A 22,564-nucleotide genomic window follows, 5' to 3' on the forward strand; every position below is an offset into this window, starting at 1 on the left:
TAAAGACTTAATATATTTCACAAACAATGGGAGCAGAGTGTATTCAATGCGCTGCTTCTGTCGTAATGTATAAGAGTTTTGGGGAAACTCCCCCCCCCCCCCTCTTGGTGACATCACCGGACCGGTAATCCGCCACATCAGTACACACAAGAAACACCAGCAAAAGTATTCTGGACATACGATCCAGCCAAGACTGACAAAGATGACCTCTGACCCCCACCCTGTGACCCCAGAGACTGATGGGCTCACCCTGTGTGCCGTTCAGCTGTCAGTCTGTGGTATCGGTGACACTAAGTTGTCCGCCTGCAAAAGTACTTAAGTCCGAGGGTGAGAAGTGGGCGACATGTTATATCCTGGTCAGGTGTCGCTGGGTCCTGGCTGACTATACCACATGCAGATCAGAGCAGTGATATGTCAGTACACTATTACTCTGTTCATCCTGATCCACCTAGTGCATGAATAAAATTCCAGAAATACAGTGAGGACTGGCATATCCACAAGCAGAGCAGGAGAGAGGGAGCAGTGTATGGGATGTAATTCTGTAGGTAGATTTACTGCATGTCAGTCAGGATCCATAGAAAGCTGGGTGGGAACGGCTGCTATTAGACGTCTCCTATCTCCTAGACCAAGATAACTGTAATCAGAGATAAAGGGACAAGGACGAGAGATAAAGGGACAAGGACGAGAGCGACACCTTGAGACCTAATGGAAGACAAAGTCCAAGAGCGAGCGCTCTAAGGAAGAGATAAACATGTCCTACAGACCGAGGGGCAAAGACGGAAACTACAGACAGATCTAATGACCTAGACTAAAATCACACCATACAAGAGGACGTATACATATCCTGAATAAAGTGACTGCACCAGCAGAATAGTGAGTGCAGCTCTGGAGTATAATACAGGATGTAACTCAGGATCAGTACAGGATAAGTAATGTATGTACACAGTGACTGCACCAGCAGAATAGTGAGTGCAGCTCTGGAGTAGAATACAGGATGTAACTCAGGATCAGTACAGGATAAGTAATGTATGTACACAGTGACTGCACCAGCAGAATAGTGAGTGCAGCTCTGGAGTAGAATACAGGATGTAACTCAGGATCAGTACAGGATAAGTAATGTATGTACACAGTGACTGCACCAGCAGAATAGTGAGTGCAGCTCTGGAGTAGAATACAGGATGTAACTCAGGATCAGTACAGGATAAGTAATGTAATGTCTGTACACAGTGACTGCACCAGCAGAATAGTGAGTACAGCTCTGGAGTATAATACAGGATGTAACTCAGGATCAGTACAGGATAAGTAATGTATGTACACAGTGACTGCACCAGCAGAATAGTGAGTGCAACTCTGGAGTAGAATACAGGATGTAACTCAGGATCAGTACAGGATAAGTAATGTATGTATACAGTGACTGCACCAGCAGAATAGTGAGTGCAGCTCTGGAGTGTAATACAGGATGTAACTCAGGATCAGTACAGGATAAGTAATGTATGTACACAGTGACTGCACCAGCAGAATAGTGAGTGCAGCTCTGGAGTATAATACAGGAGGTAACTCAGGATCAGTACAGGATAAGTAATGTATGTACACAGTGACTGCACCAGCAGAATAGTGAGTGCAGCTCTGGAGTATAATACAGGATGTAACTCAGGATCAGTACAGGATAAGTAATGTATGTACACAGTGACTGCACCAGCAGAATAGTGAGTGCAGCTCTGGAGTATAATACAGGATGTAATTCAGGATCAGTACAGGATAAGTAATGTATGTACACAGTGACTGCACCAGCAGAATAGTGAGTGCAGCTCTGGAGTATAATACAGGATGTAACTCAGGATCAGTACAGGATAAGTAATGTATGTACACAGTGACTGCACCAGCAGAATAGTGAGTGCAGGTCTGGAGTATAATACAGGATGTAACTCAGGATCAGTACAGGATAAGTAATGTATGTACACAGTGACTGCACCAGCAGAATAGTGAGTGCAGCTCTGGAGTATAATACAGGATGTAACTCAGGATCAGCACAGGATAAGTAATGTAATGTATGTACACAGTGACTGCACCAGCAGAATAGTGAGTGCAGCTCTGGAGTATAATACAGGATGTAACTCAGGATCAGCACAGGATAAGTAATGTAATGTATGTACACAGTGACTGCACCAGCAGAATAGTGAGTGCAGCTCTGGAGTACAATACTGGATGTAATTCAGGATCAGTACAGGATAAGTAATGTATGTACACAGTGACTGCACCAGCAGAATAGTGAGTGCCAATTCCTAATTGTCAGTTCTACTTTGAGCGCTGCAGGTTATGGGTGTGGTGGGTTCTATTCACACCAAGCTTTAGGCCTCTTTCACACGGGCATCGTGTTTTTGGCCCGGATAAGATGCGGGTGCGGTGCGGGCAAATGCGCGATTTTTCCGCGTGAGTGCAAAACATTGTAATGCGTTTGGCACGCGCGTGAGAAAAATCGTCATGTTTGGTACCCGGACCCGAACCCGGACTTCTTCACAGAAGTTCGGGTTTGAGTTAGGTGTTGTGTAGATTGTATTATTTTCCCTTATAACATGGTTATAAGGGAAAATAATAGCATTCTTCATACAGAATGCTTAGTACAATAGCGCTGGAGGGGTTAAAAAATAAAATAAAAAAATTTACTCACCTTAATCTACTTGTTCGCGCAGCCCGACATCTCTTCTGTCTTCTTCTTTGAGGAATAGGACCTTTGATGACGTCACTGCGCTCATCACATGGTCCATCACATGAGTGACGGACCATGTGATGACCGCAGTGACGTCACCACAGGTCCTTTTCCTGCGCACAGCAAAGAAGAAGACAGAAGAGATGCCGGCTGCGCGAACAACTGGATTAAGGTGAGTTCTATTATTTTTTATTTTTTTTAACCCCTCCAGCGCTATTGTACTATGCATTCTGTATTAAGAATGCTTTTACTTTCCCTTATAACCATGTTATAAGGGAAAATAATAATGATCGGGTCCCCATTCCGATCGTCTCCTAGCAACCGTGCGTGAAAATCGCACCGCATCCTCACTTGCTTGCGATTTTCACTCAGCCCCATTCACTTCTATGGGGCCTGCGTTGGGTGAAAAACACACAAAATAGAGCATGCTGCGATTTTCAAGTGATGCGTGAAAATCACCGCTCATGTGCACAGCCCCCATTGGAGTGAATGGGTCCGGGTTCAGTGCGTTCACCTCGCGCATTGCACCCGCGCGGAAATCTCGCCCGCGTGAAAGAGGCCTACATACTGGAGTCCACAAGGGCACTGCAGCATGTAGATGAGTCCGATAGTTTCACAAGTTACTTCGCCTTCAGCCCTGTATGTACTCCGCTTACGTCTGGACACCACTTCAGCTATATTGCGCATTCTATCCTTCCTCACATTCTAGCCGCCCCATGTGAACATATGTTTTTTACCACCCTCTTTTTATATAGATCCTTCAGACTGGGTGCTTTCCTAAATATAAAGTCTGGGTGAGCCGGAAGCACTTCCCCCAGCACAGGGTCATTCTTTAGGACCGACCAATTTTTCTTTATTGCATTTTTAATTGGACCCACATTACAGGTAATTTGGGTAATAAAGGAGAAGTTATAGTCTTTGTTTATTCTCTCTACTAGTATATTCTTCATCCTCTACGTCTTCCCTACATTTCTCTAGCTTTCCCTTACTATATCCTTTTTCCTGAAAACGCTTCTGTAACCCCTCACTCTGTTTCCTATAAGTATCTTTCTCCGCGCAATTTCGATAGATCCTTTTAGGCTACTTTCACACTTGCGGCAGAGTGATCCGGCAATCTGCATGCAAACGGAAAGCATTTTTTAGACGGATGCGGATCCGTCTTACAAATGCATTGCAAGAACGGAGAAACGGATCCGTTATATATTTATTTTCCATTTATACCGGTCTGCGCATCGGCTCCAGCATTGCAGTATTTTGAATGCTGGATCCGCCGCTAATACATTCCTATGGAAATGTGTTCAGTTTTTTTGGGCCGGAGATAAAACCGTAGCATGCTGCGGTATTATCTCCGTCCTGAACAGTCAAAAAGACTGAACTGAAGACGTCCGCTCTCCATTCAGAATGCATTAGGACAGGGATGCTCAACCTGCGCCCCTCCAGCTGTTGTAAAACTACAACTCCCACCATGCCCTGCTGTAGGTTGATAGCTGTAGGCTGTCCAGGCATGCTGGGTGTTGTAGTTTTGCAACAGCTGGAGGACCGCAAGTGGAGCATCCCTGCATTAGGATAAAACTGATCAGGTCTTTTCCGATATTGAGCCCCTAGGACGGAACTCTATGCCGGAAAAGAAAAAAACGCTAGTGTGAAAGTTCCCTAAGACTGTCCTTTTGGAATGTTTTCAATCCACGTACCATAATGACAACTAGTAGTATCTATGAACGCATTTACGTCCGTGGGTTTGAAATACCGTATGTCTTAGTCTTTACCATGTTATTCTCTACAAACACAGCGAGGTCCAAAAAGTTGATACTCACTTGGCTTATGGCGCGACGGAAATTCAAATTCCAACAATGACTGTTTATATTTCGCAGGACGTTCTCCGGCCCCGACAGCTCACCTTCCCAAATTAACAAACAGTCACCAATGAATCGTTTCCATAAACACAGTTTACCCCTATCCTGTTTCACATTCACTATGGGATCAACATATTCACTTTCCCATGCAGCCATCAACAAACTTGTGAAACTGGGGGTGAGTTTCGCCCCCATCGCCGTTCCGGTCAACTGTAAATAAAAATGATTCATAAACCCAAAATAGTTGTGACTTAATCGATGCACTCAATTAAAAAATTCACCCCGTGTTTCGGACATATCAGGATCACTTTCCAGTTGGTGCTGAACTGCTATTAAGGGTCCATTCACACGTCCGCAGAATGGGTTCGCATCCGTTCCGCAATATCCGGGAATGGGGTGCGGACCCATTCATTCTCAATGGGGCAGAACGGGATGCGGAGAGCACACTATGCGCTCTCCGAATCCGCATTTCCTGGAGCGCGGCCCCGAACTTCTGGTGACGAGGCTCCGCAAAAAAAAAGAACATGTCCTATTCTTGTCCGCAATTGTGGACAAGAATAGGCAGTTCTATGGGGGGTGCTGGCCGGGTGTATTGCGGATCCGTGAATGGACCCTTACTCTTTTTCCGTAGGGATCACTGTGTATAAGGACGTGACGTCTACTGTAGCTATGTACTAAATACATGTTTTCAGTGAAAAGACAAAAAAATGTTAAAACCTTTAACACGTCACCCGTGTCTCGCAGGTATGAGGCTGCGGTAGTTACATATTTTGGTAGATAATGGTCTACATACTCGGTCAACCTACTTGTGACTTCCCGAGACTATGGGTCTCCCCGGCGGAGCGCTGTCCGCATCTTTTGAGGCACCATTGAAGTGAATGGGTCTGCATCCGAGCCGCCAAAACTGCGGCTCTGATGCGGACCAAAACAACGGCCGTGTGCACGAGGCCTAAGACTGCTTTTTCATCATCCGTAAGTTGGTATGAACTCAAGTTGTAAATACCTTTTATTTCTCCTTCATTTTTTGTTTCCGGGGCTGGGATTTCTCTCTATTCCCCCGACCTCCTCTCCTAGATTTCTTTCTAATGGGGTTCTGCAATCGTCTTGCATGCCCATATTTTCTTCCCTCTGTGTTCTTTATTCCCTGGGGTGGAAAATTCAGAATCTCCTCCTTGGTCCTATTGACATGGTCATTATGGGGCTGGACCGATCTATCTGGTCCTCTTTCGTAATTGTTAAAATTCACTTTAATGGGTCCACGATCTGGCCGTTCCGCAAAAAGATAGGACATGTTCTATCTTTTTGCAGAACGGAAGTACGGGTCGAAACCCCACGGAAGCACCCCGTAGTGCTCCCGTAGGGTTCCGTTCTGTCCTTCCGTGCTTGAAGTGAATGGGTCCGCATGCGGAATGCGCACGGAACGGTGCCCGTGTATTGCGGATCCGCAAATGCGGTCCGCAATACGGCAACGAGAAGCACACGTTCGTGTGCAGGAGGCCTTAGTCATGAGTTTTTCCAAATCTACAAAGATCCCTTCCAGATCATTTGTTATTTTTTTTTTAAAACACTTCATTTATATCACATTTCAGGTTAGCTCTAAATTCAGACATGTCCATAATTGGATGCAATTCGGATAGTCCCGCAAAAAGAAATAAAAACAGTCAATTCCGAATTGTCAGTCCTACTCTGAGCGCTGCAGGTTACGGGTGTGGTGGGTTCTATTCTATTATAGGTACCATAGAAAAGGGTAGTAGGAAATTTTCTGAATGAAACACAATTGGCCATACTTGGACACGTGATTATAAAAACGAACAGACCGCCATCACTAAGAGGAGACGAGAACCGGTCTGATAGTTTGTGTTTTAGATGTGTAAGTCATACATTCTTTGGTTGTTTTTACATTATTATTTAATTTTAAATTTTGAATGAAATAATATTTTTAACATTTATTGCTATTTATATAAATAAATAGGATGTTAGGTGGAAGGAGGAGTTGAATTTGTGTATAAAAAACACGCCCTTGATGGACAGGACATGCACCCCTGACGAAGCCCTTGATGGGCAGGACATGCACCCCTGACGAAGCCCTTGATGGGCAGGACATGCACCCCTGACGAAGCCCTTGATGGGCAGGACATGCACCCCTGACGAAGCCCTTGATGGGCAGGACATGCACCCCTGACGAAGCCCTTGATGGGCAGGACATGCACCCCTGACGAAGCCCTTGATGGGCAGGACATGCACCCCTGACGAAGCCCTTGATGGGCAGGACATGCACCCCTGACGAAGCCCTTGATGGGCAGGACATGCACCCCTGACGAAGCCCTTGATGGGCAGGACATGCACCCCTGACGAAGCCAAGGTGAAACCCGGGTCGGGTGATAGACGGGAAACTGATCTTATTGTCTGATATGCCTGTATTCCATCCAAGTTTGTGAGTATAATAAAAGCTGGTTTTGGTTGTAAATCTCTTGCGGTGCTTCACTATCTCTCCCTATCTGGTTTTGACTAACACAGGAGAGGCGAATAGATGTGCGGCGTGAAAACAGCGATTGGCGTATTGATGAATGTCGGCATATGCTGAAGTGGTCTAAGTGGAGGAGTTGGAGAGCAGCGCGGTTTTCAACATAATACAAGATGTACCTCGGGATCAGTATGAGATAAATAATGCATCTCTTTTGGTAGATTTATTTTATATTGTAAAAAGGTGTCCAGATGTGGACATATCCCTTTGTAAAAAAATTAAAAAAACAGCACATAAAATGACTGTAAATCTCTACATACAGGTAGGTACTTACATACATGATTGTAGAGTTGAATGATGAATAGACATAAAGTGAATACTGTAAACTCTGCATGTTAAAGCGCTTTACAAATTTAACAGGGAGACTATTTTGTACCCATTGTCATACAATCCCCCTCCTTCTGCTACCATACACTATCTCACAGAAGTCAGTCCACCCCTCGCATTTTTGAAAATATTTTATTACATCTTTTGAAAGGACAACACTGAAGATCTGACGCTGTGATACAATGTGACGTAGTCAGTGTGCGGCTTGTATTGGGCGTGCCCTCCAAATAACTCAACAACCATTAATGTCTAAACCGCTGGCAACAAAAGTGAGGACACCCCGAAGTGAAAATGGCCAAATTGTGCCCAAAGTGTCACTATTTTGTGCGGCCACCATTATTTTCCAGCTCTGCCTTACCCCTCTTGGGCATGGAGGTCACTAGAGCTTCACAGGTGGCCACTGGAATCCTCTTCCATCCTCCATGAGGACATCACGGAGCTGGTGGATGTTAGAGACCTTGGGCTCCTCCACCTTCCGCTTGAGGAGGCCCCACAGATGCTCAATAGGGTTTAGGTCTGGAGACATGCTTGGCCAGTCCGGCACCTTTACCCTCAGTTTCTTTAGTAAGGCGGTGGTCGTCTTGGAGGTGTTTGGGGTGGTTATCGTGTTGGATACTGCCCTGCAGCCCTGTGGAGGGGATCATGCTCTGCTTCAGTATGTCACAGGACATGTCATTCATGTCGGCAGCACTCATACAACCTCTGGATTTGACGCTGAGCGCTGACGGGCTGACCCCCCCCACCCCTGTAACCTCTGCAGCACTCATAGGACCTCTGGATATGACACTGAGAACATGCCCTCAGCTTCTCTAGTCGACCATGGCGAGTGGAACCTGTCTTGTTAAACCGCTGTATGGTCTTGGCCACCGCGCTGCAGCTCAGTATTAGGGTGTCGGCGATCTGCTTATAGCTTCGACCATCTTTATGTAAGGAACAATTCTACTTTTTCAGATCCTCAGAGAGTTCTTTGCCATGAGGAGCCATGTTGGATTTCCAGTGACCAGTATGAGAGCGATAACAGCAAATGTAACACACCTGCCCCCCCATTCACACCTGAGACCTTGTAACACTAACGAGTCCCATGACCGCACAGCGACTACTTTTTGCACACGACCGTATTTATTTTGCAGTCTCCAAAAAATGGATCCGTGTGCATTCCGTATTTTGCGGAACAGAACAGCTGGCCCTTCATAGAACAGTACTATCCGTGTTCGTAATGCGGACAATAATAGGGCATGTTCTATTTTTTTGCGGAACCGAAAAACGGACATGCGGAAACGGAATGCACATCCATTTTTTTTGAGGACCCATTGAAGTGAATGGTTCCGCATACGGTCCGCAAAAAAAACGGAACGGACACTGAAAGAAAATATGTTCGTGTGCAAGAGGCCTTACATTGTATCACAGTGTCAGATCTTCAGCGTTGTCCCAGCAAAAGATAAAATGTTTACAAATATGTGAGGGACGGACTCACTTTTGTGAGAGACTGTATAAACATCGCCCCCCGCTGGCCGCTCACAGCAACGCTCCATTCTACCCCCTATCACCCACAATCAGTTCCTTTTTGACTTGCTCGCCGGTCGAATCCTGTCGGCCGCGGACTGCGATTTGCTCAGGTTGATCCAAGCGTCCACGATGAGCGCGGAGGGAATGACTATCCACAGCGCGTTCATGAAGACAAAGTAGAACCAGAAGTAAAGGGGGTGCCACATCTCGCTGTGAATGAATCCTTCCCGGTACTCAGTGTAGAAGTAGAGGACATCACCGTACAGCTGCCCTGTGGACGCAGAGACAGGAGACCACTCATCAATGGGGGCATCCCTTTCTCCAAGGTTTGGACATTGCCGGTAATATCAATGTGGATGCAGAAAACACTCGTCTAATGACTACGGGGTAATCTAACTGCCCCTGGAGATTAGTGGCGCCTACATTTCTGGGGCCGCTTATCTCCCTCCTGTTGAAATATATACATTACTTCTTACCAAGAGACACAATCAGCTGCAGCACAAAGCGGTAGGGCTTGTTCCGCAGGAAGGAGATCACCGTCCAGACGCTCATGGGCCCCCATGCCACAGCTGTGATGGTCTCCATGCAGACGGTGAAGTTATCAGCCCTGGGGAGAAAACAGTGCAGAAGTAAGACTCATCATCTAACATGGTCGGTCATCACCACGTCTTCCAAACCGTGACATGGAGAAGGTGGCTCTTGCCAGCTACAGACCGCCATGTTCTTCAGAACTTTGCCCAGCAGAACGTATCTGTTAGAAGATCTGATTACTAGGGCAGAAGGAGATGACTGTAGCCTGGGTAGAGTCAAGCAGGAGACCACGGACCAACATTCCTCAACCCTGGGCTTTCCAAGCTGTTGCAAAACTACAACTCCCATCATGTCCAGAGAGGAGACAGCTGGAGAGCCACAGGTTGGAGATCATTGCCTTCATGGCCTATCCGGGTCTCCCACTGTGAGCTAGCCAAGCCATCAAACTCCTCCATGAAGGAGGCTCCTATGACATGACAGGTGAATACTCAGGTAAATAGTGGGTAGGCGGCTGCTAAGTCTCTCTGGCGCTGCTCATCTCCAGAGGAACAAAGGTTTGGGCAGGTGAAAGTCCAACATGTCCCTTCCCCCAAACACGCAGCAGCCGGCACAGACTTTAGACTAATGGCATATCTTATCAATCAGTGAGATATGGAGACCAAGGGAAGACACTCACATTATGTATCGGCTGTCTCCTTTCCCATATTCTTTCCCTAGGGAGAGAAGTGACAAGGAGAAGGTGAGGAGGACCATGACCCGTCCTGAAGGCGCCGCTTGTCTCAGATCTGCATCCAAATACACTCCAAAACCCTACTGATGTCTCATAGGCTTCATGTTATCCTCCCCCTAAATCCTCCAAGCCCCCAGTATTCAGACTAGAAGCCATTGGTTCTCCAGTTGTTGTGAAACCAGAACCCCTAGGCGACAACTGTCCGAGCATTTTGGGAGTTGTAGTTCTACAACAGCAAGGGATCTACTTCTTGCTTCTTGGTTCTATGTGCTTCTGGGAAAGCTGAGTGACAACTTCTGGGGATCTATTATCTTGGTCAAATTAGTTGTCAGAAGAAGATCTGATGGGAGCAGAAGACGCAACCCTGCAGAGCCTGGTGACAACCCATCTAGGAGTCATGACAGCAACTGTACTGGTTGTCACCCAGCTTTCCCAGGAACAGATATGGCTAATAAACTACTTAAAGGATTTAAATTCAATGTTTTAGGGCAAAAATAAAAGATTTCTCAAGACCCCATCTCATTCTTACAGAGCTGTGACAGGAACGCCTGGTCCTTGGGGATCACCGGGTAGAAGAAGGAGAACCAGCCTTCAATGACACCATGGATGAAGCCGCAGACCATGAACCAGCAGACAGCCAGGCGGCGTGGGGCGCTCATGCTGGTCACCCGGCCGGTCAGGAACCACGTCCCCACCAGCAGAAGCCCCGACACCGAGAACAGGAAGGTCAAGATCTCTGACATCGGCCGGTCATTAGGAAGGTAACCATCGATCTGAAGGTCCCGGGGCCAGTAGGGATGAGGGGATCCTGTGTCTGGAGCCATGTTGTGTCCTTAGTGTTACACCTGCCACAGGATAAAGGAGACCATCAGAATGTAGGAGTCTGGAAGGGCCACAATGTCGCCAAACAACGAGCCTCTGCCCCGAAGAGGAACGAACTGAAAAATCTACACCAACCACAAGGAGAGTACTCGACAGATCAGCCATGATAAAGGGGCCCCGGTTATATACAGTATATACATAATAAAGGGGCCCCGGTTATATACAGTATATACATAATAAAGGGGCCCCGGTTATATACAGTATATACATAATAATGGGGCCCCGGTTATATACAGTATATACATAATAAAGGGGCCCCGGTTATATACAGTATATACATAATAAAGGGGCCCCGGTTATATACAGTATATACATAATAAAGGGGCCCCGGTTATATACAGTATATACATAATAATGGGACCCCGGTTATATACAGTATATACATAATAAAGGGGCCCCGGTTATATACAGTATATACATAATAAAGGGGCCCCGGTTATATACAGTATATACATAATAATGGGGCCCCGGTTATATACACTATATACATAATAAAGGGGCCCCGGTTATATACAGTATATACATAACAATGGGGCCCCGGTTATATACAGTATATACATAATAATGGGGCCCCGGTTATATACAGTATATACATAACAATGGGGCCCCGGTTATATACAGTATATACATAATAATGGGGCCCCAGTTATATACAGTATATACATTACATTGGGGCCCCAGTTATATACAGTATATACATAATAATGGGGCCCCGGTTATATACAGTATATACATAATAATGGGGCCCCGGTTATATACAGTATATACATTACATTGGGGCCCCGGTTATATACAGTATTATACATAATAATGGGGCCCTGGTTATATACAGTATATATATAATATTGGGGCCCCTGTTATACAGTATACACATAATAATGGGGCCCCGGTTATATACAGTATACACATAATAATGGGGCCCCGGTTATATACAGTATATACATAATATTGGCCCCCAGTTATACAGTATATATATATATATATATATAATATTGGGGCCCCTGTTATACACTGCATACATAACATTGGCCCCCGGTTCTAACCTCCTTTCTCCTCTCGGCCCCCGCAGATCTCACGCACTTCTCTGATCAGGACAGACACATTACCTGCATAGCCCCGCCCTCTTACGCTCATCCCCCAATCACTGCACGAAGCTGTAACTGTTCAGCCAATCAGGAGCCGAGGTCACAAAGGCACGTTGTCGGCTCATTGGCTAAAAGCCAGCCCCACTTTCTTTAGGCGAAAGGCGACACCTGATTGGGTGACTACAAGTGGAAGGCGGAGCCTACGTGCTCCCTGACCCTCGCCAGACTCTCGTTCTATGGGAGCTCATTGGCGGTCTAATGAAATAAATACCCGCCCCCAACACCTGATTGGTTGGACACTGTTACGGTTGTCGCATCCCTTCTAGGATTCCGCTACCCCATTACTGTATTGTCGTGCTAGAACTGGGCAGCAGGGGGCACCATCGTGAGAAAGCAAAACTAGGTGCCCGCCATTATAATGCTCAGAGAACAGTTCTGAGGAATAGATAACTGAAACAGCTGGGCAAATCCTCAGAGCGGAGCAAATTATGAGAACTCTATAGGCAGTAACTTAATGTTGCCACTAGATGGCAGTACAACGCTCCGATCAGTAGAGATTTACATATTGGCAGTTATCAACACTAGGTGGCGGTAAAAGTACGTTTTCCATATGTAGTAATTCAATTCAGCCGCTATGTGGCAGTCTGGTATTTAGGTATCTATTGTGGCAGATATTTATATCTGCCACAATGAAAAATGCATCCTCATTACATCACATTGCATCCGCCCACTTTTCTATCCCACAGAAATCGCAACAGTCGAAAATGTCATTTTAATGCTTATCCGCCTGGCACGCGCCCTTAATCCCGCCTCCTTCTCGCTCTTATTGGCTACTATCACTGTCATTCACGTCAGTTGTTTGTCTCATTGGAGACTTGGGGGCATGCCCTGACTTCCTGCTTTCTGATTGGACCAGCCATCGAGTCCTTCCCTGTGATTGGCTCTTTTCTACTGCTTTGGTCTGTGACAAGCATAGTTATTCGTCTCCCCGCAGGTGATTGGTCAGGCTTCTCACCTTCCTGTCGTGTCATTGGTCGTTTTTTTCTGTTCTGTTATTGGCCCGTGCGGTGCAGTCCTGACTTGTGATTGGTGGGTGTTCTCCAGACTCTGCTGTGATTTGTTCTTTTTGAGCCCCATAGATAAGAGCATCCCCCTTATCCAGGAGAGAATGGAGGCAGCAATGGCATAGAGCAGCAGCAGAGGAGGAGGAGGGTGAGGAGGGCAGTGATGGTGCCAGCTATCCTCCCCATGCCCTCTACCACACCAGTGTGTATCTGTGTCTGGTGACGGGTTCCCTTTTTTTTTTGTTTACAGGTCGGGACCATTGAACCCCCCCAAATTCCAGGACCAAAAATGGCCGCCTTCAGCCGGCGAGAATTTTACGAACAGCTCCTCCATGGCTGCGTCTTCCCCACGGCTCTGCAGGGTCTGGAGCAGATCTGGGTTCTGCTCCTCATGTGTCTGGGCTGCAGGCTGCTCTGGAGGTTTGGTAAGATCCTACGAGACGACTTCTGTGTGAGCCAACGCGGTAGGCGTCTCGTGCACGCTGCTCTGGAGGTTTGGTAAGATCCTACGAGACGACTTCTGTGTGAGCCAACGCGGTAGGCGTCTCGTGCACGCTGCCTCGCGGATAACCACGTAGCAGCGCCGCGCAATCATACATGTACTTACCTTCTACCCGGTCTAGTCAGTCATTCTAGACTGATACACGTTGCCTGCGCTGACACATTGCAGCAAACCGCCAGAATAAGAAGGGAGATCTGAGCCACTGTGGTCAGTCCATGTCCTCCACTCTGTGCAGCGCCCAGGTGTGAGAAGTATGGGGTCTGCCCGGAAGTATGGGGTCTGCCCGGAAGTATGGGGTCTGCCCGGAAGTATGGGGTCTGCCCGGAAGTATGGGGTCTGCCCGGAAGTATGGGGCCTGCACGGAAGTATGGGGCCTCAGCCACCAGTCTTAAAGGGGATTTCCAAAGCTACGATTTTGACGGCCTATCCTCAGTACAGGTCATCAATATCCGATCAGTGCGGTTCAACAACTGGTACCCCCAAGATCAGGCAGCTGCCAGCGCCAGCAACTATACAGTAGACGTCCAGGGTGTAGTTTCCGGCGCAGGCGTACTTCCGCACGGCTGCGCTGAATATGAGATGAGCTCCGGTACACAGTGCCCCTCGGGTCCATCCAGTGTATAGTTTCCTGCACTGGCGGCTGCCTGAAAAAATTGATCTGTATCGGTGTCATACGCCGAACCCCCACCCTTTTGTATCGATCACCTAACAAAGATGCTTTCAAGTCACTGACAGCCAGCAGAGATCTTGACATCTGTGAGGAAATTAAGTAGAAAGTTGCAGAAGTTCAGTCTTCTTGATGTTTTTTTTTTTTTTTTTTTTACAGTAGGTGGCGCTACAGCTCCATTTTAAAATTGTGCTGATGTTTTGGTTTTTTTTTCTTCCCCATTGGGGTCCACAGGTCTCCCGTCTCACGTGAAACACCTCTTCACCATTGCGGGGGGCTTCTTCTGCCTGTATCACTTCTTCCAGCTGCAGATGATCTGGGTGGTCCTCCTGAGCCTGCTGTGTTACCTGGTGCTCTTCTTGTGCCGACACTCCCAGCACCGCGGGGTCCTGCTCTCCATCACTATCCTCATCTATCTCCTGATGGGGTGAGAGCCGCCTCTCCGTGCCCCGCACACGTATGACATCACTTTGACTCCTTCTGACTCCTTTGTCTCCTTCTTCCAGGGAGATGCACATGGTGGACACGGTCAGCTGGCACAAGATGAGAGGTTGGCATTCCGTCTCTTATAGACCCTCCATCCCTTGGGATGATCCTAATGCCTCCCCTGATTCTTCTGCATCTCTTCTTCTCGCCGTGTCTGTGTAGGTGCACAAATGATCGTGGCCATGAAAGCCGTGTCCTTGGGCTTCGATGTGGACCGGGGCATCGTGCGTTCCATTCCATCTCCGGTGGAATTCATGGGATACGTCTACTTTGTCGGCACTGTCATCTTTGGCCCCTGGATTAGTTTCAGCAGTTACCTGGAAGCAGTCAGTGGACGGAAACTGGTGAGGATAATGGCGGGGAGCTGGGGTTTGGTGGAGGCTCGGGCGGATGGTGAGGGTTGCAGGTTTGGCCAGAAGTTGATTCTGTGCCAGGCTTGACCCAAAGGATTGCGGTTCTTTTTACTTTAAAAGGACTTGGGTCATTAATATCAGAATAATTGGGGCCCCACACTGCACCCCGACCAATGACCTGTTTTGGGTAAGCTCTGGCATCGGAATCTGTGCAGTGGAAGGAACTGGCAGCAGGCAGCGCCATCCACTGTGTAGTAACTGTGCCAACGTAGTGCAGCTCAGCACCCTTTCAACTGAATGGGAGCTGGGCCACAGAATCGGAAAGTACATAGTGGGGGTGGCGGGTGGCAGACCCATCCTGAGGATAGCCCATCAATATCTAAGTCCTGGAAAATTCCTTTTAAAGGGAATTTCCAGTCAAATATAAATTGGTGGCACCTTTGCCAATCACCCACTGCTGCCCTGGTCACCTCTGCCCTCCATGTTCTGTCCCAGTTCTACATGCTGGAAATGCCAAGAGTGCTTATGTGCATTACCCTGTGATTGCCCTAGTAGTCAGGAACCCCCTTAGTCACAGCAGAGGCGTGTTAGGCTTGTACTGGGGGTCTCCTAGCACCCTCTGTATTTGGGGGGTACCTATTGATTTCAGGGTGTCATGTGTATGGCACTGCAGGAAACGGGGGGGGGGGGGGGGCAGGAAGTTGGGGTTCCCATCATGGTAATCAGTATTTTGGGCAGTCTCTTGTGAAGGTCAGCATGTCACCTCTCTTGTTCCGTAGACGTTCAGCTGGTTCCGGCGCGTGTGCCGCAGTCTGATCCTCTGCATATTCTGTCTCCTGGTGTCCACCTGCGTGGCACCGTATCTCTTCCCTTACTTCATCCCCATCTATGGAGACCAGCTGCTGCGGAAGTGAGTACACACAAAGCATGACCTTGTCGATCAATTACCGTGCTCTTCATTGCTACGCCGTTTTTAATACCTCTGTCTCCTGCCAGTGAACGGTTTCTTGTTTATATCCAGAACCTGAAAACCCACCCACCCCTGGCCTCGTCCTGCTGGCACAGCTACACGGCTGCCCTGTGACGAGCCGTATAGCTGTGTCAGCAGGACTAGGTCAGCGTGGGTTTTCGGGACTCTGGCTGTAAGCAAGAATGTTACAATTTGCTGACAGCAAGCGGAGATCTAAACAATGATGAGAACAAGATGCAAATAGAACGTTTCAGATATTTCGTTCATGGCAGCAATTCGAAGAGGCAACTAGAGGGAGATGCAGAAGGCCATGCGCTCGTTCTGACAGCTGTCCCCCCCGCCCCCCCATACATGCATGCTCAGTCAAGCATGCATGTATTCTCAATGGGGAGAGAGAAATAAGTTACTTGCAGACACATCTACAAGTGGCTTGTAAGAACAAAATAATCGGGTATGGTGAAATTCAACATGCCCAACCCTTCTCTCCCTTGGTATTACATGGACGGCCGGTCCCGCTGGCCCGATCCGTTGTTCATTCTTACTATTATATGTTTCTCAGCACTTTTCTTTCTTCTTCCTTCTTCTCGATGCTTTTGCGGATCCTGCAGTAAGAAGCGTAAAGCCAGGTATTCCTTCATCCTCACCGCTTATTCTTCCTTCATAGAACAGATTTATCAAAACGGTTGCAAAGGAAAAGTGGAGCCATTTCCCCAAGTACCACCTTCTTTGCACTCGTTCCGCTAAATCCGCTAAGTGTGAACAACGATACAAAACCGACCTTCCTGAACCCTCTTCCATCTGAGGATTGTGTCCTGCTGACACGGGTGCAGGGCTTGTTACCTACAGTGCTCCGGTACACTGTAACGAGCCCTGCAGCCGTGATAGCTGGACGTGATTTAGGGTGGGTTTTCGGCCTCTGTGATTGTTCTCATTCACTAACAGCAAGCAGAGCTCTTAATAATAGAGAGGAGTTCAAAACACTGTGTAGATTACACAGAATTAGGGCTCGTTCACACGAGCGTTGGTGTCCCGTTCCCGTATTGCGGACCGCATTTTCGGATCCGCAATACACGGGCACCATTCCGTGGTCATTCCACATCACGGAGGCGGACCCATTCATTTCAAAGAGTCCGCAAATCCAGAGATGCGGAACGGAAGCACGGAACGGAACAATACGGAGTGCTTTCTGGGGTTCTGTTCCGTTCCTAACCGCAAAAGTATAGAACATGCTCTATCTTTTTGCGGAACGGAGGGATCGTGGACCCATTCTAGTGAATGGGTCTGCGATCCCCACGGACAGTGCCCGTGCATTGCGGACCGCAATTTGCGGTCCACAGAACAGGCACGGGCTTCACACATTCGTGTGAACGAGCCCTTAGAGGACATTTGGATTGGTTTTGTCTTGCTGTGCTATTCCTTTCATTTCCAGTCATCAGTGATACTATGTCATTTTTGGCCCCCACACCGTATTAATGTGCCCTCCCCATCAGATCTCCTTTTGCCCTTTTCCACCCCGACGTCCACCTTGACCTCTCAGCGTCTCTTGTCTTGTTTATTGTCATTTTTAATGATCTTGGTTTCTGCTTCTCTCTGCGGCAGGGGTCTTGTTGTGCGGTAAGTGGCGTCTTTTTTTTACGTATTGTATAATCCAGATGATTGGGCCGTTGTTGGCCTATACGTCACATACTATACACCTGGCACCTCTATAGGATGGGGACATACAGGACCTGCTGGGGTTACATGTAGAAACCTTACTGTAAGCCCAAAAACCCAGACCAAATACCAAGCGACTTTGGTGGATTGTAACCTTACAGAACTTCATGGTGCAATTTTAACCCCTTCCTCTTGATCGGCGCTGTCTTCCCTGCAGGTGGCTGCGGGCCTACGAGAACTCGTCCTCCTTCCATTTTAGTAATTATTTTGTGGGGTTTTTGTCCGAGGTGACCGCCGTCCTATCCGGTGCTGGGTTCACAGAGGAGAAGGATCATGTTCACTGGTGAGTACATCTGTGGCCTCTTCTCACTCGTGGCCTGTCCCTCCTTTTATTACCCTTAAGGCCATGACCTGTCCACTCCTTGTGGTCCTCTCTCTCTCTCTTCCTCAGCCCCGGTCACTATTCTATAACATGGGGGTGAACTGTCTCTTGGATTCTCCCTCAGGGATCTCTCAGTTTCTCACCCTCTGAATGTGGAAATGCCTCGCTCAATGGTGGATGTGGTCACAAACTGGAACCTGCCCATGTCTCGATGGCTACATACATGTAAGTGCGCGCAGAAAAGCGATTCCCGTCCTGGGACACAGTCTTAACAAGTTTAGAAAACATGGCTGCTCCTTTTCTGAAACCGTGCCGCATCTCTACAGCGTTTGTGACAACCAGTGTGCCGCTGCTTCTGGAATAAGGCAGCCATGTTTTTCTAACTCTGGAAACCCCCCATTAAATACAGTGCAAAGGGTCCACAACCCTATTTCTACAGCACGTCTCGCCTATAAGATGTGCAGCCATGTTCCTGTAGGGAAGCTCTTAATACTAGACACAACTCTGTCCCTTAAAGGGGTATTCCCATCACAGACAATGGGGGCATATCGCTAGGATATGCTCCCATTGTCTGATAGGTGCGAGTCTCACCTCTGGGTCCCGCACCTACAACGAGAACGGAGCGGGGAGAGTTGTGGCTGGAGGACCCGGGTTTCCCGGGGTCTGGCCACCACCAAGCGCTGCTCCCATACAAGTGAATGGGAGCACACCGCGCATGCGCGGCCCCCGCTCCCATTCATTTCTATGGGGCCGATGGAAATAGCCGAGCCAGTGCTTGGCTATTTTCAGCGGCCCCATAGAAATGAAGGGAGGGCAGCTGCAAATGCGCAGCGCGCCCTCCACTACTTTCCCCGCTTCGTTTTCCCACCTCTGAGACCCGCACCTATCAAACAATGGGGGCATATCCTAGTGATATTCCCCCATTGTCTATGATGGCAAAACCCCTTTAACATGACATAATAAAATCTTCATATCCTTTCCTAACCTTCTAAATTTTCTCACCAGATGTGTTCAAGAACGCTTTGAAGCTGGGCACTTTTCACGCCATCATCGTAACGTATGCCGCCAGCGCTTTACTTCATGTGAGTGTCACATTTTATATATATATATATATATATATATATATATATATATATATATATATATATATATATATATATATATTACTATGGCTATATGGGTTCAAATACAAGTCTTCTTAATGGGTTCTTCCAGGGCCTCAGCTTCCACCTGGCGGCCGTGCTTTTATCTCTGGGTTTCATCACGTATGTCGAACACGGTAAGTTTTCTGTCTCCATAATTGAGACCCAGCAGGGACCTATTGTCCCCAATGTTTTAGTTCGGGGACATTTTCATTGAAGGCTAGCTCCCGAGGCCTCCCCATCCTAGATGTACCTTCTTTGGGGTTGGAAAAACTCCATACTCCGCCTGCCACACAGTTCCAGCTATTTGCTTCTCCTTACTGGTCTCGGTATGTCAACTTCCGAAAGTACGAGGACCCAGCAGTGACATTCTGCTAAGGGGACAGTCATTGGCTGCATTGGTGCACGTGACCCTGTCTGTGTGGAAGTTGATAGACTTGGACTGCAAGACCAGTAATGGGAACCGGAGTGGTGGGGAGTAGGCGAGTATGGATTTCTCCACATGTATTCCCGGACGATCATTTTGAAGAGGTTATACATTAACGGATATTAATGGCCTATCCTCAGGACACCGGCGGGGATCCAAGTCCCATTACCAGCCTCGTCTAATAGCTGATTGGCAGGGGACCGACATCAATCTGATATTGATGGCCTATCCATGACTCCATGATTGCCTCTTTTGATATTACTTTATAACCCCCTAATTTGCTCATACCCCTCTCTTCTGTATCAGTGCTCCGGAAGAGGCTCGCTGTAATCTTCAGTGCCTGCATACTGTCCAAAAAATGTTCTCCGTCCTGCACCCACCACAATAAAAAGGTAGGAGGATCATAGCACTTAAAGGGTTCTTCCACCCTTTTTATAGTTTGCCTATTTTATAATGGGGTATGCTTTAAAGTTTCCATTGCAATTTGCAGCATTTCTGCCATAAACAGTCATAGGCTTTTATGTAAAAATTGTGTAAAACTATAACGCCCATCTTACTTATGTTTCCTGTTAACAGGGCGTCCTGGTGTACCTGCTTAACATCCTATTCGGGGTCTTGGCTATATTTCACCTGACATATCTGGGGTCTTTATTTGACACAGATTCAGAGGATACCAATGAGGAAGAGGTAAAGCAGTGCATGAGGAAACTATTTAAATGTGTTCATGATAAGTTGTCCACTAGGGGTCACCACTCTTCCTCCTAAATTCTGTAAGATTTAAAAAGTCTTCTTGGCCTTGTGACCACTAGCGCCAGCTCATTTTCTAGACTTTGGAATGGCAAGTAGATGCAGTGATAGATCTTAGGCTACTTTCACACTTGCGGCAGTGTGATCCGGCGGGCAGTTCCGTCGTCGGAACTGCCCGCCGGATCCGCCGATTTGGATGTGACTGAAAGCATTTGTGAGACGGATCCGGATGCGTCTCACAAATGCATTGCAAGAACGGATCCGTCTCTCCGCTTGTCATGCGGACAGATGGATCCGTCTTGTATTATTATTTTTTCCATATTTTTATCGGTCTGCGCATGCGAAGGACGGATCCGGCATTCCGGTATTTTGAACGCCGGATTCAGCACTAATACATTCCTATGGGGAAAAATGCCGGCATTCAGGCAAGTCTTCAGTTTTTTTTTCGCCGGAGATAAAACCGTATAAAGCCTGATTAGTCAAAACGACTGAACTGAAGACATCCTGATGCATCCTGAACGGATTACTCTCCATTCATAATGCATGGGGATAAAACTGATCAGTTCTTTTCCGGTATAGAGCCCCTGTGACAGAACTCTATGCCGGAAAAGAAAAACGCTAGTGTGAAAGTAGCGTTAAGAAATTGCTGCGTTATCGAGGCACGTTTGCCATTCAGAAGCCTGAGAAAGCTGGGTGGCAACCTATTAATGGCAGTCACTGTGCTAACATCTTGTCTTGTCATTTCTCAGGGCTATGGGATGGCACATACCGTTAACAAGTGGTCCGAGCTGAGCTGGGCTGGCCACTGGCTCACGTTCGGCAGCTGGGTGGTCTATCGCTTGATTGGCTGAAAGGAAGACCTCTACACGACTCACTTGGTGCCATCTGTCTCCACCTATTACGGTGTGACCAAATTCTGCCATTCAGTGTTTGAGCAGATGAGGGCGCTGGAGCTGGTACATAAGGGGCGGAGGGTGTATATGGGCATCCCGCCAGCAGCCTGGTGCCACCTCTTGGAGGACATTGTTAGGAACAGCCAACTCCATGTACCACATTGTCATATATTTCCTCCGCTGATATGGACTGGAAGTCTCCTTTGCTATAGGGAGAGTCCCAAAAGAAAAAGTCATGACCTCTCTGTCCCCATCCTACTAATAAAGTTGTTTTGTAAGGATTTTTCAGGTGTACGATCCATAAAGTTTAGTGACGCGGGTGACATTCCAGCAAGTTCTTTATTCCAGAAGCCACCCAACATCATGAATAGACAGGAAACCTTCTACACAAATGTGCCCTCCCCTCTGCATCCGTTTCGGAGGGGTCATAAGCTCACGACTTGTATCTCACTGCCAGATCTTCATTCACACAGGTCAGGCAGGTCGTAAGTCAGACGCACACGTTTGTGATCATTCTCATGCTCGGACCCCTCGGTTGGCTCGAACCAATAGAAAGGGTCTGACTGGAAGACTGTGCCGGTGCCAGGACATCAAGGTCTTGCTGGGCTGCACGTTCTCTGTGGACGTGTGGTGAATCCCGCGTTTTCTACGACATGAACCCAGCAGCGTCTCCAGCGCCATGCGGACGAAAGACTGGAAGCTACCGCTTCGTTCTCTGCGGCTGTCCTTGAGGGGGAGAAGAGGGGGCAGGATCAGATAGTAACGTGCACAAACAGGTTCATGGCAAGTAATGTCAGGGGCTACGGAGAACTCGGGCTGCGCAGGGCTGGGGCTACATGGCGACTTTGATCACGAGACAGCAAATCACAAACTTACATTGAAGTCTAAGCTAAGCCGGTCACATTATGTCGCATCTTGCAGTATGACCACATTCATAATCAATAGCTGCGACGCTGCGATCCTCATGTTACGTGTGCAAAGTTGCCGTACAGCCCCAGCCTTAGGCCTCATACACACGACCGTTGTTCGGGTCCGCATCCGAGCCGCAGTTTTTTGCAGCTCGGGTGCGGACCCATTTACTTCAATGGGGCCGCAAAAGATGCGGACAGCACTCCGTGTGCTGTCCGCATCCG

At 47.8% G+C, this 22,564-nt stretch overlaps 2 protein-coding genes across 2 annotated transcripts; one reads left to right on the plus strand and one right to left on the minus strand.

Annotated features, from left to right (window-relative positions):
* Window positions 1-8,790: 8,790 nt before the first annotated feature.
* LOC121009445 (EBP cholestenol delta-isomerase) lies at window positions 8,791-12,238 on the minus strand. Its single transcript, XM_040442561.1, has 5 exons — window positions 12,104-12,238; window positions 10,708-11,023; window positions 10,125-10,161; window positions 9,394-9,524; window positions 8,791-9,188 (listed from the first exon to the last, which is right to left on the minus strand). Exons 2-5 carry the CDS (start codon window positions 11,000-11,002, stop codon window positions 8,965-8,967), a joined length of 687 nt encoding a protein of 228 aa, XP_040298495.1. The 5' UTR covers window positions 11,003-11,023; window positions 12,104-12,238; the 3' UTR covers window positions 8,791-8,964.
* A 1,008-nt stretch (window positions 12,239-13,246) lies between these two features.
* On the plus strand, window positions 13,247-21,702 carry PORCN (porcupine O-acyltransferase). Its single transcript, XM_040405431.1, has 13 exons — window positions 13,247-13,357; window positions 13,460-13,634; window positions 14,613-14,805; window positions 14,885-14,928; window positions 15,027-15,208; window positions 15,997-16,127; window positions 18,058-18,183; window positions 18,347-18,447; window positions 19,228-19,304; window positions 19,438-19,501; window positions 20,098-20,183; window positions 20,368-20,478; window positions 21,288-21,702. Exons 2-13 carry the CDS (start codon window positions 13,499-13,501, stop codon window positions 21,387-21,389), a joined length of 1,353 nt encoding a protein of 450 aa, XP_040261365.1. The 5' UTR covers window positions 13,247-13,357; window positions 13,460-13,498; the 3' UTR covers window positions 21,390-21,702.
* The last annotated feature ends 862 nt before the right edge of the window (window positions 21,703-22,564 follow it).

The sequence above is a fragment of the Bufo bufo genome, chromosome 8 (genome assembly GCF_905171765.1).
Source record: "Bufo bufo chromosome 8, aBufBuf1.1, whole genome shotgun sequence".
Taxonomy (NCBI): Eukaryota; Metazoa; Chordata; class Amphibia; order Anura; family Bufonidae; genus Bufo; species Bufo bufo.